This window comes from Agelaius phoeniceus, chromosome 2 (assembly GCF_051311805.1).
Source record: "Agelaius phoeniceus isolate bAgePho1 chromosome 2, bAgePho1.hap1, whole genome shotgun sequence".
Classification (NCBI taxonomy): domain Eukaryota; kingdom Metazoa; phylum Chordata; class Aves; order Passeriformes; family Icteridae; genus Agelaius; species Agelaius phoeniceus.
The window spans coordinates 7,951,106-7,964,756 of record NC_135266.1 but is presented as its reverse complement, the minus strand read 5'-3'; the positions used below and the strand labels follow the sequence as shown (position 1 = coordinate 7,964,756).

The following is a 13,651-nucleotide window of genomic DNA, read 5'->3' as shown; positions in this document are numbered from 1 at the left end:
AAGTTTTCCCTAGTCTTCTGGGCATCTTCAAACAATAACTCAAAACACTGCTAAATTTAGAAACATCAGGAGCAAATCAACATTCTTTCACTACACAAAATGAAGCTGACTAAATAAGATACGTTAATTACAAAAGCATATTTATTCTCTACACTCCAGAGATTCAAATGGGACTGTTCTAACATGGATACTCCCTTGAACACTTTTGCATTGTCTTGTGAAGGAAACAGACGTGTCCTTAAAATATGACTTGGGCTGTGTTACACAAGCAGTGAAGTAGATAAATGCAGGAGATAAGAGGATTTCTCTGAGAAATCTCAGTGAATTCTCCTCTTGCATGTGAATATGTCTCCAGCTGTTCTGCCTTGATTGTCACTGCGTATTATCAGAGAGGGAGAAGTAGCTCTCTCAGGCAGCAAGTGTCAAGCTTCACAAATATAAAAATTAGTTATTTCTTACTATTTTTTTCAAAGAAAGTCAGCTGTTAAGGTGGGGGGGGGGGGGGGATTGTGTTTTTTCTCCATCTGTGTTTTTTGATGAGTTACACCAGTTTGTATTTTGGAGTATCTACACTGAAGGTACTTCAGCACCTTTTAATCTGTAACAACTGTTTATTCCAGGTAATCCCCCACTTGCCAACCCTTATGGTGATCCTAATTTATCTCAACCTATAATGGCACTTCAGCAGAACGTAGCAGACATTCTGTTTGTGAGAACCAGTTATGTAAAGAAAATTATTGAAGACTGCAGCAACTCTGAAGAGACCATCAAGTTGCTTCGTTTCTGCTGTTGGGAAAATCCTCAGTTCTCTTCCACAGTCCTCAGTGAACTACTTTGGCAGGTAAAAAAAAAGATAGGAGAAAGATGGGAATAAAAATAGGAATGATTCTGCATTTATATGTAAGAATGTTATACAAAATACTGAAGGGGTGCTTGATAAATAAATTTCCTCAAGATGGCATCCTCTGTCAGTGTTTACAGTCTTAGGTCTGTACATCACACTGGAGCAGTGGGAAGTGCTTTATGAATTTAGGGAAGCACTCAGCTGTTAACAAATCAGGAATGATGTGTTAAGGGTGGAAGGTAGACTGAGGTGGTCTTTGTGTATTTCAAGAGCATCTGCTAAAGCTTTCTGTCATTATCCATAAAAGAGATTTATAGGTGACATGAAAAGTTGGAATCATTTCCTTAGATCTCCCTTGTATTTATTTCAAGTATGTTTGTTAAGTAAGGTTTTTTACAAGTCTGCAGAACATTTTTGGCTTCAGACTCAGCAAAGAATCTTTGATACTGTCTTACATTTCCATTGTAATTTCTGTAAGGTCAGTTACACTTTTCCACTTCAAATTAAATTCTTTACTTCTGTTAGCCCCTCTTTATATTTGCACTTCTTTTTTTCATGTAACACGACATTTTTCTATGTCCCTTTGTTTGGCACTTGAAAGATTCATAATACAAATAACTTAATTGATATTTTGCTAGCCATGTATTTTACATTTTAGGATAACCTGTGAAAACAAGCTTTGTACACATTGCCTAAAAGTAGCAATATCAATGAAAAGTGCCATTTTTAAATTTTTCTTTTCTAAAGGTATTTCTAAGGTACTGTCTTCAGCATATCATGCTTGGGGCTTCAGAACAACTGTGTCAGAAAATCAGAGAGACATTTTTTCCTTTACAGAACCTACTGTATTTAAAAACAAATCAAATTAAATTGCAACCTGCAGAATTCCTGACACAACCAACACTTTCTAGAAAAGAAGTATTGTATCTAGAAATACTCTTTGAATTACAGTAAACTTCAAATGAATTGTGTTCTTGTACTTCACTGTGTAAGCTGCCTGCCTCAAGAAATGCTTTCTTGTGTTCTCTGCATTTTCACTTTTTAGGTTGCATATTCATATACATACGAGCTTCGACCTTATTTGGATCTGCTTCTGCAAATCCTGTTAATTGAGGACTCTTGGCAAACTCACAGGTCAGTATTTACCTGTCCTTTTATAATTCAATATTGTTCTGTACATATTGTTTTTCCAGTGGTTCTGTTGCTAATCCAAATAATGCAGTTTTTTGTGGTTTTATCTGAAATTTTGAGATAAGTACAATTTTTCATATTCCTTCCTATAGAGAAGTTTGCTATAAAGGCAAGATTTCTCACATACAAGAGAATGTGTTGTTTAGGTTAAACTCAGGTTAAACTTCCCTGTGAAGTGCTCAGATTGATTCACAAAAAGGTCCCCTTGGGGTGGGTCAGCAACAGCGTGGGCTTGCTCAGGAGCACATCAGATGTAGGAGTGGTATCAAGACACATATGAAGTGTGAATGTGGGAGAAATAATATTTCACATTTATTCACATTATATAGAATTCAGGTATTCTCCATATGATCACGTTTCAAGAGAATTGTAACTCAGCATATTACGTATTAATCCAGTTGAAAACCTAATTTTTATGTTTACAGAATAAAGCTTTTGAAAATTATTAAAATTTATAATTACTCCAAATACTATTTCTGAGAACAGTCAGTTTTTCAGAAGTTTAATATAAAAGTAGGTGAGATAACACAAATGTCATCCGTGTGCTGCCTGTGAGTGTTTTAAAATGTCACTGTTTCATAATAAGCAGTTTTAGGTAGTATGGGATTTACTGAATCATTTCCAACTGTGTCTCATAGGACATTTGAAATACTTTTCAGTGAGAGCACACTTGCTGGCTATGGGAGTGGACTCCTGTCCTTAGCTGTGGAAGCAGACTGCTCATTTAGAATGTTACCAATTGCCTGGGCTTATTTTAGGAGGGACTCAAAGGAGATGCTGGTCTGGCTTAACCACACTCCAAAATATAATAACTGAGTTGAAGGGATTTGGTAATTTTCTTTATGGGATTTGCTATGCATATATAATGTAGTTAGCTTATATTATCTTCTTGATAAACAAATAATTCATGAAGTAAGTCCACAGTTTGCTGGAGGATGGGCATTTTTTAATAGATATGAAGTAAAACAATGGATTTTTAGGGTTGAACAGCAAGTGAGGAATCATGGAAGTGGTTGTTGGGGATGATGCTGTATTTGGAATAGTGGGGTATGAACAAGGTGGAATGTTGTAGTTAGTGTGGCTTCCCTAGAGGTGTATATCACTGCACATCCCACTGCAGTGGCAGGAGTAGCACTGCTCCATGGAATTGTGTTAGGCTTCCACAGAGGGTATTAAATGGCCAGCTCCAGTCATCCACTCTGTGCTGCCACTTCTGGCCATAGCTTCAAGTACTTGTCTCTGCCCTGTTCTTGGTTTTGCTGTGATAATCAGAGAGTTTAATGATCTCATCCAATAAAAAAACTCCAAAACCCAACAAATAACCACAAAACAGTGAAATTGTCCATTGTAAATGGTATCTTGTAACTGCTGGAAACCGAGTCTCATCTGACCCTGGGCAGTGTGCATCCTTTGGAGCAGCTTGGTACTGCAAGATCACTGCTGCTGGCCCTTGGCATCAGATCCACTCTCTTAAATTTCTCTTGATTTGACAGGTTCAAGTGCCAAGTTTGGAATGGTGCAGGTGCCATTAAATTAATTTGCCTGAAGTAAAGCTCATCATTGCCTTACAGATGAAGCCTGGGCTGACAGCTGCCAGGGCTGTGAGGAAAGAGGGCAGTTCATTCCCTGCCATGGTTGTAGCTCTGTGAGACACCAGTGTGGGTTCTGTGCCCCCTCTGACGTTTTTTCAAAGCCAAAAGTGTGCCAGTTCTCAGTTTTTGCACAGTTTCAGGGTAGCAAATAATTCTTCTGCCCTGTTAAAGAGCAGAAGACACAAAAACTGGGCTTAGTTCCAGGGGATGCCCAAGTCCCTTATCCCATGCACAGATATGTACCACTCATTCCCCTTCAGAGGGAGCTGCATGTAAAGAGTGTCTTTGAGAAGCATAACTGAGTTTAAGTAACCATTCTGTTGAGGATTTAACTGTTCCAATTCTGTAAGGACCTACTGGGTTAATAAGGCTGATTTGTAAATGCAGTAGATACTTTAGTAATAAAATTGAACTGTTAAAGTTGATTACTGTGACTAGAATTAATCATAATTACATTTTTTATATATCTAGCTCAGTTATATTTTTAGCATGTTTGGTAATTTTTAAACTAAGTTATATATATGACATGCCAGTTTAATTTTCTGATTTTTAAAAAACCCTCTTGACTAACACCAGAAGTCAGAACATCAACTGTCCCTTTTGTAATTATATTGTATGTAGAGCCTTAATTCAAATGCTAAAACTCTGTAATACTGAAAGTTTTGTCATTGTTTTGGTTTGTTTTTTTCTAGGATTCACAATGCACTTAAGGGAATCCCAGATGACAGGGATGGACTCTTTGACACCATTCAGCGCTCAAAGAATCATTATCAGAAAAGAGCTTACCAGTGTATAAAGTGCATGGTAGCTCTCTTCAGCAACTGCCCTGTAGCTTACCAGATCCTTCAGGTGATACCTTTTATTCTGTTTCTTGCTGGTTTTTTCCCCATTTCTGTGTTTAAAAAAACCCCAAACAAACCCCACCATTATTCCATTTTTAACACCTCAATTAAATTACAACTTCCAGGGACAACTCATTTGAACCTCCTGTATGAGAAGGTCATTATAAGGGATTGAAAACAATCTGGTTAAATTCACACTAATTTGCAGCCCTGATACAGCTGCAAATCTGCTGGCTTCATTTCAAATTTAAAGTTTTCTTTGGAGAAAAAAGGATATTTGTGACTCCTTTAAACAGCAGTAGATAGGTTGGTGGTTTCTGACAGCTTATGTATAGGAAAGGAAAAATGCTTCTGTTTTCAAGAACACAGGAAATAATTGTGAATTGTTCATTTTCCACCTGCAGAGCAATGGAGATTTGAAGAGAAAATGGACCTGGGCAGTGGAATGGCTTGGAGACGAGCTGGAGCGTAGACCATACACTGGCAATCCCCAATACACCTACAATAATTGGTCTCCACCAATACAGAGCAATGAAACATCAAATGGCTACTTCCTAGAGAGGTCACACAGTGCTAGAATGACTCTTGCAAAGGCTTGTGAACTCTGCCCAGAGGAGGTAAAGAATTAATTTGACTTTCAATTTAAAAAAAGAGTAAAGTGCTTCTGTAAATAATTAACCTTAGCAACAGTCTCCACTCATTTAAGAGGTAACACATTTCATATGTACTTATAAGTATGGATTTATGTTTTTATTTTTCAGTTTTTATTACTATGCCTGTGGACATCTGTCACTTAAAGAATTAGCCATATAAAATTGAAATTGACCATTTGAAGTAGGTTATGAGTGGGTCTGTATTTCCAGTAATACATTGATAGAAGGAATTTTCATTTATTACAATACAAGCTATAGGTGACAGGGTGGGGTGGAATTTTTCTCTGAATGTCTAAAACATGACTCTAGCATGTCTGAAACAATAATTTGCACATAGGATTGGTTTGGGCTAGAATAATTGTAATATATTTTTAAGAAGTAAATTAAATGGGCTGTTTCAAACTTTAGGAACCAGATGATCCTGATGCCCCAGATGAACATGAGTCTTCTCCACCTGAAGATGCCCCACTGTATCCCCATTCACCTGGTTCCCAGTATCAACAGGTAAAAGCTCTGAGTTGAACTATTTATTCAGAGTTTCAGGTTTGCTTTTTTCAGCATTTATAGTGGCTTAAATGATAGGCATTTAGCCAGAAGCATGTTATTGTCAAATACCGTATTTGGAAGAATAAAGGTACAGCTCCATTTCACCAGGAGCAGTTTCACCATCAGAGCTTCAGGTGGGAATTTTATCAGATCAGGGATTAATCCTCCACAGAAAGAGCAGAGAGATTGATGTAATCGCAGCCTAGTGCATACTCAATTTGATTCTGTTGTTTTTATTGACATTGATAATATTTTGTGAGCTGCTTTCTTGTTTTCAAATATAAGATCAAGTCTCAAGGCCTGAATTTGGATAAGTGGAAGGCTTTTGGAAAAAAGCAGATGGCTTTGTGGCCATGTAACTCGTGCTATGAACAGTGATCTCTAAATTTTAAGAACATATAAAATCCAAATCTGTTTTTATGTTAAATGGCTGCTTTGTTAATACTTTCCAGTGGAAAGCCAGATCTGGAAGAAATCATAAACAGGGTCTTCTTATTGAATTGACTAAATTATTGGATCCCTCACTTAGTTGCCATATTTTGTTCCAATTCATTTTGTATATTCCAAATCTGCTAATTTAATTTCCTTTCCTGCCCAAATCCATTTTCCCCTCCATCTTGCTTTCCTTACTTGATGTTCTCAGCAGAGCAGTTGGTAAGTCATGCAGATTTTCCCACTCCTTCCTGAGCTCCTGAGTTCAGACACATTCCGTAACCTCACATTGCCCTTGTCGTGTGTTCACTTTCTTGCAAGAGATAGCATTTCTCACTAACACACACCCAGTCCTCAAACTCTTGGTTTCTCCACAACTCTGCAAAACAGTAGATTAATGAGGTGGTTTTGTTTGCCAGATCTGTGTGTGACTTCTTAAATTGGGGCAGAGGATTTGTAGAAAACTGCTGGTCTAGATTTCATTCAGTTCTGTAACACTGAGGTTTCCCCCTTAAAAATTAAAGTATGCTGCATAAACACAGGTTTGCTTTTTCCATTGTTTTAGGCAAAAAAGTCAAGCTGGTTGAATCTGTTAATAAAATATGTGCACAGTGTAATGTGGCAGCACATAGGCAACCTCTCTTGGTCTCCTTTTTTCCTTTCTGCTGCTTTTGCTTTGCATGTAACTGTTTGTGATTCAAAAGCTGAGATTACTATTTCAACTGATCTTTTATCTTTACAAGTTAAAAATTTGTTTCCCTTTTGTGTAAATTGGCCAGGTAAGTGAAGGTGTGACTCAGAGGAATGAAGCAGCTGGGATGTGTGTTCATACCATGTCGGTACACGAGAAGTTGGTGTGCTTGAGGACACTTGCCAGTGGTCTGAGTGGAAAGGGGGAAAGCAGGGAGTCAGGAGACAGCCCACAGGGTTAAATCCCTTTGAAATGTGTGTGCTTTGTTGCAGAATAACCACGTGCATGGACAGCCATATACGGGCCCGGCAGCACATCATATGAACAACCCTCAGCGAACTGGCCAACGAGCACAAGAAAACTACGAAGGCAGTGAAGAAGTTTCCCCGCCTCAGACAAAAGATTAGTGAAATGCACATAATCAATTAACTTGCTCCATCAAGACTGTGCACCCAGGCCTTACAGTCCAACTTTTCTCTGTGTCTGGCTAATATTTAAAACTAGAAAAACTATTCCTAATCAACATGGAGTGGAGAGTCTATTCACTGTCTTATCTGCAGAAAATTGCTGTCAATATATAACCCGCCTGCAGTGGAAAGTGTATAGTGTTTTGTAATAAATGGCCTGATGCTAATGTGTAAATGGCAAAGGTGTATATAGTATATTAATGTTTGACTGTTAATTCTTGAGCAAGAAACATTTTTTTTTGTCTTGATGAGACTCACAGATCTACAAAAACAAAAAAATAATTTCTTGATATATCTGCTGCGCTCTGCAACCAGTGTTGCCTGCCTCATGGCAGTTGGATCAACTCCTTTACGAAAAAGCCTATCCATGTCAACCACAAAAATAGTTTCATGTTAATTCTTTGCCACTGGAGTCGATTTTACTATGAGCAACGTAATGGCTGGTAACCTTTTAATTATTTGGTTGATGTGGAAAATTGGTGATGTAACATTGTTTCTAGATCTTTTTTCATTGCCTTTTTCATTCTGGTATTAGGTTAATCACTTTGAAGCTATAGTTATGCTGTAACATTTAGCATGGCTTCACACCAAGTTAGTGTAGCCAATGAGGGGAAAAAAAAAAAAAAAAGCGTGACAGCAGTTGTCCCAATGTGACAACTGTATTGCTCAGAACTTTTTCTTCTTACACCTAGACTATAAAATGGGGAGGGAAAATGTGACAAACAAGTGGTTTTCAGTTTCACATATGTTCCTCACATCTGATGTTTGACAGTTCTCTCTCTGGGTGGGATAAAGAACACTTAGTTTTCAGTAATAGGAATTTAAAAGATTTAAAACAAATATGCAAAAATTTGCTATGCCAGGATGCCTGGAGCATAATAGACTGTATTTGGTGTGCTTGTTTTGTTTCTTTGGTAGAGCTTATTAGATAAACTTCTAACACTTTCCTTCTACTGCATCCCAGTGAAGTGGAAGTCAACAAAATCACAGAGTACTTGTGAGTGCCACTGCACCAAGTTAACTTGCTGGTTTTCTGCTCGTTCACAGTTCTACTTGAAAGCGAGAATTGTCTTAGCTCTTTATCCATTATACAGAAAATCTTAACATTAGAAGCAGGGTTTAAATATAAAAGAAACTACTGGTTAGTCAAATACAATTCTGAGGTATCTCTATTCCAGAATAAACATTTGTTTAAAGACTTAAAGAAACGCATCAGTAAATACTGTATTTAAATGAGAATTGGTAACTTGAATGTGTGTAATTTTTTTGGAACCTGTCTAAAAACCAAATACCCCTGCAAAACAGATACAGCCCACCCTATACTATTTAAATATTTTGCTGTTTTATTTTATAGAAATTATTTTGCTGAATTCACAAATAGAATTTGATTTAAGAAGAATGTTTTGTCCTGTGGTGTGTGTTGTTTTTTGGGGTTTTGTTTTTTAATGGACTGCACAGAAAGGTGAATTCTGTGCAGTGGCACTATGCTGAATTCTGGAACAACAGTCACATTGAGATTCTGTGCACAAAAAAAAAAAAATTGGCCCTCAAGAATAAAATAATCAGGACAATTACACTGTAAAAGTTTCTTAATGTGATTTATCTTGTACTTTTTGTATGTTTTTATATATACATATATATATTTAAGAGCACAAGCTTGATGGTGTTTTTTACAAATGAGTTGATAGAAACAAAGCTGCTTATCAAATTAAAGGTCTGTAGTTTTGAAATGAACAATGGAAAATTCAGTCCAAGTGCATTCTTAGGCATTTAGTGTAACAAGGGAGAGACACAGAAGATTTTTGAATATGCTGTGTAGCGATGATCACTTTTATGCTTCCATGTTTTTCCTAGTGCTCAAGTTAATTCAGATTTTCTTCATAGTTTTTTAGTAATACCATTTTACCTGGATTTAGTAAATTTGGATAACGTGTTCCCCTTTATGTTTGGGGATGCTTGTTGGAGGTTTTAACTACAAAAATTCTACCCTGAGTTCTCAAGTTGAAATATTTATTTGGACCAGTAATTGTTAAACAGGCTATCTCAGAGGCGATTATTACATATTTTGTACTATATAGGTAAAATATATAATGTGCTAGTTCAGCCTTGCCAAATGTGTTTGCTTTTAATAGTGCAATGATTGTAGAGACATGTCAAACCTGTGACACTTTAAGGCTGTGGCTTTCTCCAGCCATACCCAGCCCTGCCCCAGAATTGGGAATGGCTGCAGTGGCAGTTGTTTTCCAGGCAGCAAACTGAGGATTTTGTGCATCTTTGTGACATGAAGAAGGATAAACCCATATTGTTTGCTGCAGCTGTTGCTTTTTTAACAGGCAGCTCCAGTGTAAGGTGCAATGTTTTCTTCACTCTGGGCAAAACCATTTTGAATTGTACTTCTTAACAAATACTGTACAAGCAAAAAGTTTGATATGCACGTTTCTGTCGCAGCATTTTGGCAGGTGACTCCAGGCGCTGCACCTGGCGATACCTCCTTGGTGATGGCACACTCTAAAGCAGTACCCCTCAAAGTGCCTAAAGATTCCATTCCCCCATCACTGATTTCAGTCCTGTTTTCTGTTTAGAACAGTTTCTAGGGAATCTCTGGTCTTCCATAAAATGAGCCAATAAATAGTAAAGCAATTCCTCGTGTTCCTGGCGGTGTAACGTGGAATACATAGAAACTGAAAATCCGTGGGTGATGTTGAGTCAGGGTTAGTGTGTAGTTTGACCTTGGGGGAAATCCATAACCTTACTGAGCAGAATTTCTCCATCTTGTACATTTGGATTGTGGTTGTTTAGTGACTAAATTCAGCTTTTAACACTTGCTACTGTCAGTGTTAAAAATAGTACAGCCATATATAAAAAGAATTCAGTCACTGTTTGTGTATCAGTAAATGTACTGTGTTTTGGTCACAGAGTTGGTCACCTGCACCTATGTTACCCCTTTGACAAGAAGGAGATGGCTCAGGGTTCTGTCAAAGCTTGTTTGTCCTGCAGGACCCAAACTTGTGGGAATGGACAAGCAGAACAGGACTCTGCTTGACTTGGAATTTTTCACATTATTTTCCCAGCTGACTAGAAGCTCTGAAAATTTGAGTTCTCTGTTTTTCAAGCTTGTGTATCTTGCTGAAATTGAGCCAGAAAGAAATGAAATTCCCCCATTGACATTTCTTTTTTTATTTTTCTGAATGAAACTTTAGACAACATGAGAGATTTGTGTTATCATATTTGCTATTATGCCTTCTCAGCCACTCTGTGTGCCTAGCTTGTGTGTTTTAGCATATGTATCATGAAAAAGCACTTACAGTTCCAAAACTTCCTGTATATTTCCTGAGATCCAGGAGAGAATGAGATTAGCCATTCTGCCAAAGCTAAAATGGGCAAAAATTGGCTGCTGTAGCAATTTACTTCACTTTTGATTTCAATAAATTTTGTCTACCTCTTAAGTCTTTTGCCAGAAATGAATAGGCTGACGAGCTGTGTCAGGGCAAAGTGGCTCCATGTTTTTGTTGGTGTGAGTTCCAGTTACTGGGCATTGCAGGGAAGCTTTCAGTGCAATGAATTTAACTAAAAATTAAGATTGACTGTATAAATTAAGAGGAAGAAGTGGCCTGTTGGGGAATTTGCAGAGTAACCAATTAAGTATTTAAATATCTTAGTTAAACCTCGTTAGCCCACACTTTCAAATCCACATTGAAAGCAAATTCTCTCCCCCATGACAAAAGACACACAATTATTTTTGGGAGGATGAGATGCTGATGCCAACCTCACATTTCTTAGGACAGGTGTGGGAGCTTCCCATTTGTGGCTCTGCTCCAGCACAGCATAATCAGGACCACAGTGATTTTGGCTCTCTGTCTTCTTACTTTTCATGCCCTCCATCCTGTTCATGGTACCACTTTCCCACAGCCATGAGGTTTGGGAGTGAAGTTGCACCTGCCTTGCCTAGAGCCAGGCAGAAGAGGCTTCCTGGGAGCAGTAGGAAGTGTCTTGTACAAACCAGGAGCTGCACTCTGCTGCTGCAGTGGCAGGAGGCGAAGGGGAGGGATCCCAGCTGCTTCCTGCTGCAGGATTCCTGCTCTCCTTGCAGCTGTCTGGTGGGGAAGGTGACTCCAAACCGCTCTTTAAGCTCTGAATTCTCTCCTGGCTGGCAGCTGGGCTCACAGTGAGCTGTGTGTGCCCTCTGTGCCATGCCAGGCTTCCCTGTCCCTGCCTGCCAGTGGGGTTGCCATGTCAGCACAGGCATTGGCCTGACACCTGCCCTCCAATCCAGTCTGGAGGAAGGGCTTTAACCCAGCCTGAGCACTGTCACTTTTCACACTGGAAATTCCTAAGGCTCTTACCACAAATTTCCTTTTATTTCTAAGGGATAAAAGTCTCCCTGGGCTTTAAGTGTCCAGAAACCATTCCTGTGTCATTTATTCACAAGAGCAAGTGCACAGCCCCACCCCTGCAGTGTCTGTCAGGGGTAGAGGCTGTGTCTGGAAGTGTGCTGACAAGAGATTCCAGCCATTAAATTCAGACATCCCCATCCTGCACTCTGATTTTCTAATGCAAGTTGTGGTGAATCCATGGATTTCAGCAGCATTTGTGCCAGTTCAGTTGATTTCAGCACTGTAAGAGTGGAAGCTGGTGATGTGTTGGGGTCAGGCCAGCTCAGCCAGTGGGTGGCACAGAAGACAGAGCTCTTGTTTGCAGACAAATCAAAACAAGCTCGGGGGAACCAGTTTCTGAAGGAGAAAAATACTCCTGAATAAGGGCTAACTTTTAATCAGATTTTTAAATACCCAACTCCGTATTTTTTAGCTTTAGAACTCCTTGAAGCCACTTTTTGATAATAAAACTGACCTACAGGCTGTTTCCTTGGAACAATTTAATAAAGCCTTAAATCATAGCAGCACAATTCTGAAATGACAGGGTCATTGTTCAGTGGTCAAAATAATGTGCAAAAAAATGTCTTCTAGTTTTTAACCATTAGATAACCTTGAGTAAAGAAACAAGAGGAAAAAGGTTCCATGACTTCATCCACAATCTGACCATAGCAAAACATCCAGTGCAGGAAAAAAAGATCATTCCCTTCTCTGTTTCTATAGTATTCAAAGTATCTGATCATGTTAAATTTTGTTCTTAATTTGCAACTGCTGTTCCAGTAAGTTGGTGTATTTTGCCCAAAGTGGTGTGAGCTACACACTCTGCATTTGCAGTGATGTCCCCTTTAGTCCACACCAGAGCAAAATGTTTAAATGTTTGGTTTTCCCCTATAAGCTGTTCCTGATCCACATTTCTGCTGTGGTGTTGTGCTGTTCCTGTTTTCATACAATGCCCAGGGCTGGATGAATCTTTCCAAGTGTGGTTTCACCTGAGCCATTAAATGAGCAGTTCTGTTCCTTTGCTGTAGTGATACCTCTGTAGGTGCAGCTTTTAAAGGTATTATTGGCCTTTTTTGTAGCTTTATTTATTGAAATGCTGCTCAGTTCTTGTCCCTCACTCTTAAATTCCTGTCCATCATTTCTTGTGATTCTTACAGAGTTTTTCACTCTGGATTGCAAGGATCATTTTTATATTCAGTATTTTTGTATTCTCTTGGAATCAAATCCCTTCACTTGCCATGATGGTTGTTTACCTCCTGTTTTTACCCACACCTGCTGTCCTGCTGTTTGCTACTGCAAGTAAAAATCCCCAAAAAACCCCACATTTGCCAGGCAGCCTGGAGCCTTTCACAGTGCAGTAGCAGCAGCCACAGCCTTGACCAGGTGGGCTTTGTCATCTCTTAAAACTTCTCATTTATGTGGGATAGGAAAGCTTTGTGCTACTGATGGCAGTCTGGAATTCTAATAGCTTGTAGCTTACTGGTTTTCTTTGGTTGGTTGTCGTTTGGGGTATTTTTTCCCTTCATTTTCTATATTGAACCATTATTCTACAGGTGAATAAAAGCAGTAGGTTTTGCTGGAATCTACTCTGGAAAAGAAGGTGGATTGAAAAGTTGGACACTTAATATACTTGATTGTATTTAAATATCTGGTAGGTGCTTTAAAGTCCTCAGAAGGTCTTCTGGAAGCAAATTCCAAAGCTTAGAAATGTGAAGATTAGTTCTTCAGGACTTACTGATACTCACCAATCCTATCTGCCTGCCCTGTGCGTGACTGGGGACAGGTGAAACAGCAGAAATTGGAATATTTTGCTGAAGGGAGAGGTCATGCTGTGTGAAATCCCTGGGGAGCTGGAGCTGTGCTTTGCCTGGCCCCACACGCCCCTGCTGAGCCTTTGTGTGAGACCTGTCCTGAGCACCAGGAGCTGCTCCGAGCAGCAGCTTCAGACTAAGTAGCATGTAAAGCATTTTCTACTCTTCTTCTCTAAGATCTGTACCGAGTCTAATCCTCTGAGCAGATAAAG

General features: G+C 38.9%; 1 protein-coding gene across 3 annotated transcripts in view; it reads left to right on the top strand.

Annotated features, from left to right (window-relative positions):
• The window catches only part of USP9X (ubiquitin specific peptidase 9 X-linked), a 96,311-nt gene extending 87,654 nt beyond the window's left edge, over positions 1-8,657 (top strand). For all 3 annotated transcript variants that reach the window (XM_077171658.1, XM_054654548.2, XM_054654546.2), the window contains 6 exons: positions 621-841; positions 1,890-1,978; positions 4,320-4,476; positions 4,874-5,086; positions 5,531-5,626; positions 7,064-8,657. In XM_077171658.1, coding sequence (XP_077027773.1) covers positions 621-841; positions 1,890-1,978; positions 4,320-4,476; positions 4,874-5,086; positions 5,531-5,626; positions 7,064-7,198 — 911 coding nt within the window. In that variant the 3' untranslated portion in view covers positions 7,199-8,657. The remainder of the gene's footprint in view (positions 1-620; positions 842-1,889; positions 1,979-4,319; positions 4,477-4,873; positions 5,087-5,530; positions 5,627-7,063) is intronic.
• Positions 8,658-13,651: the final 4,994 nt, after the last annotated feature.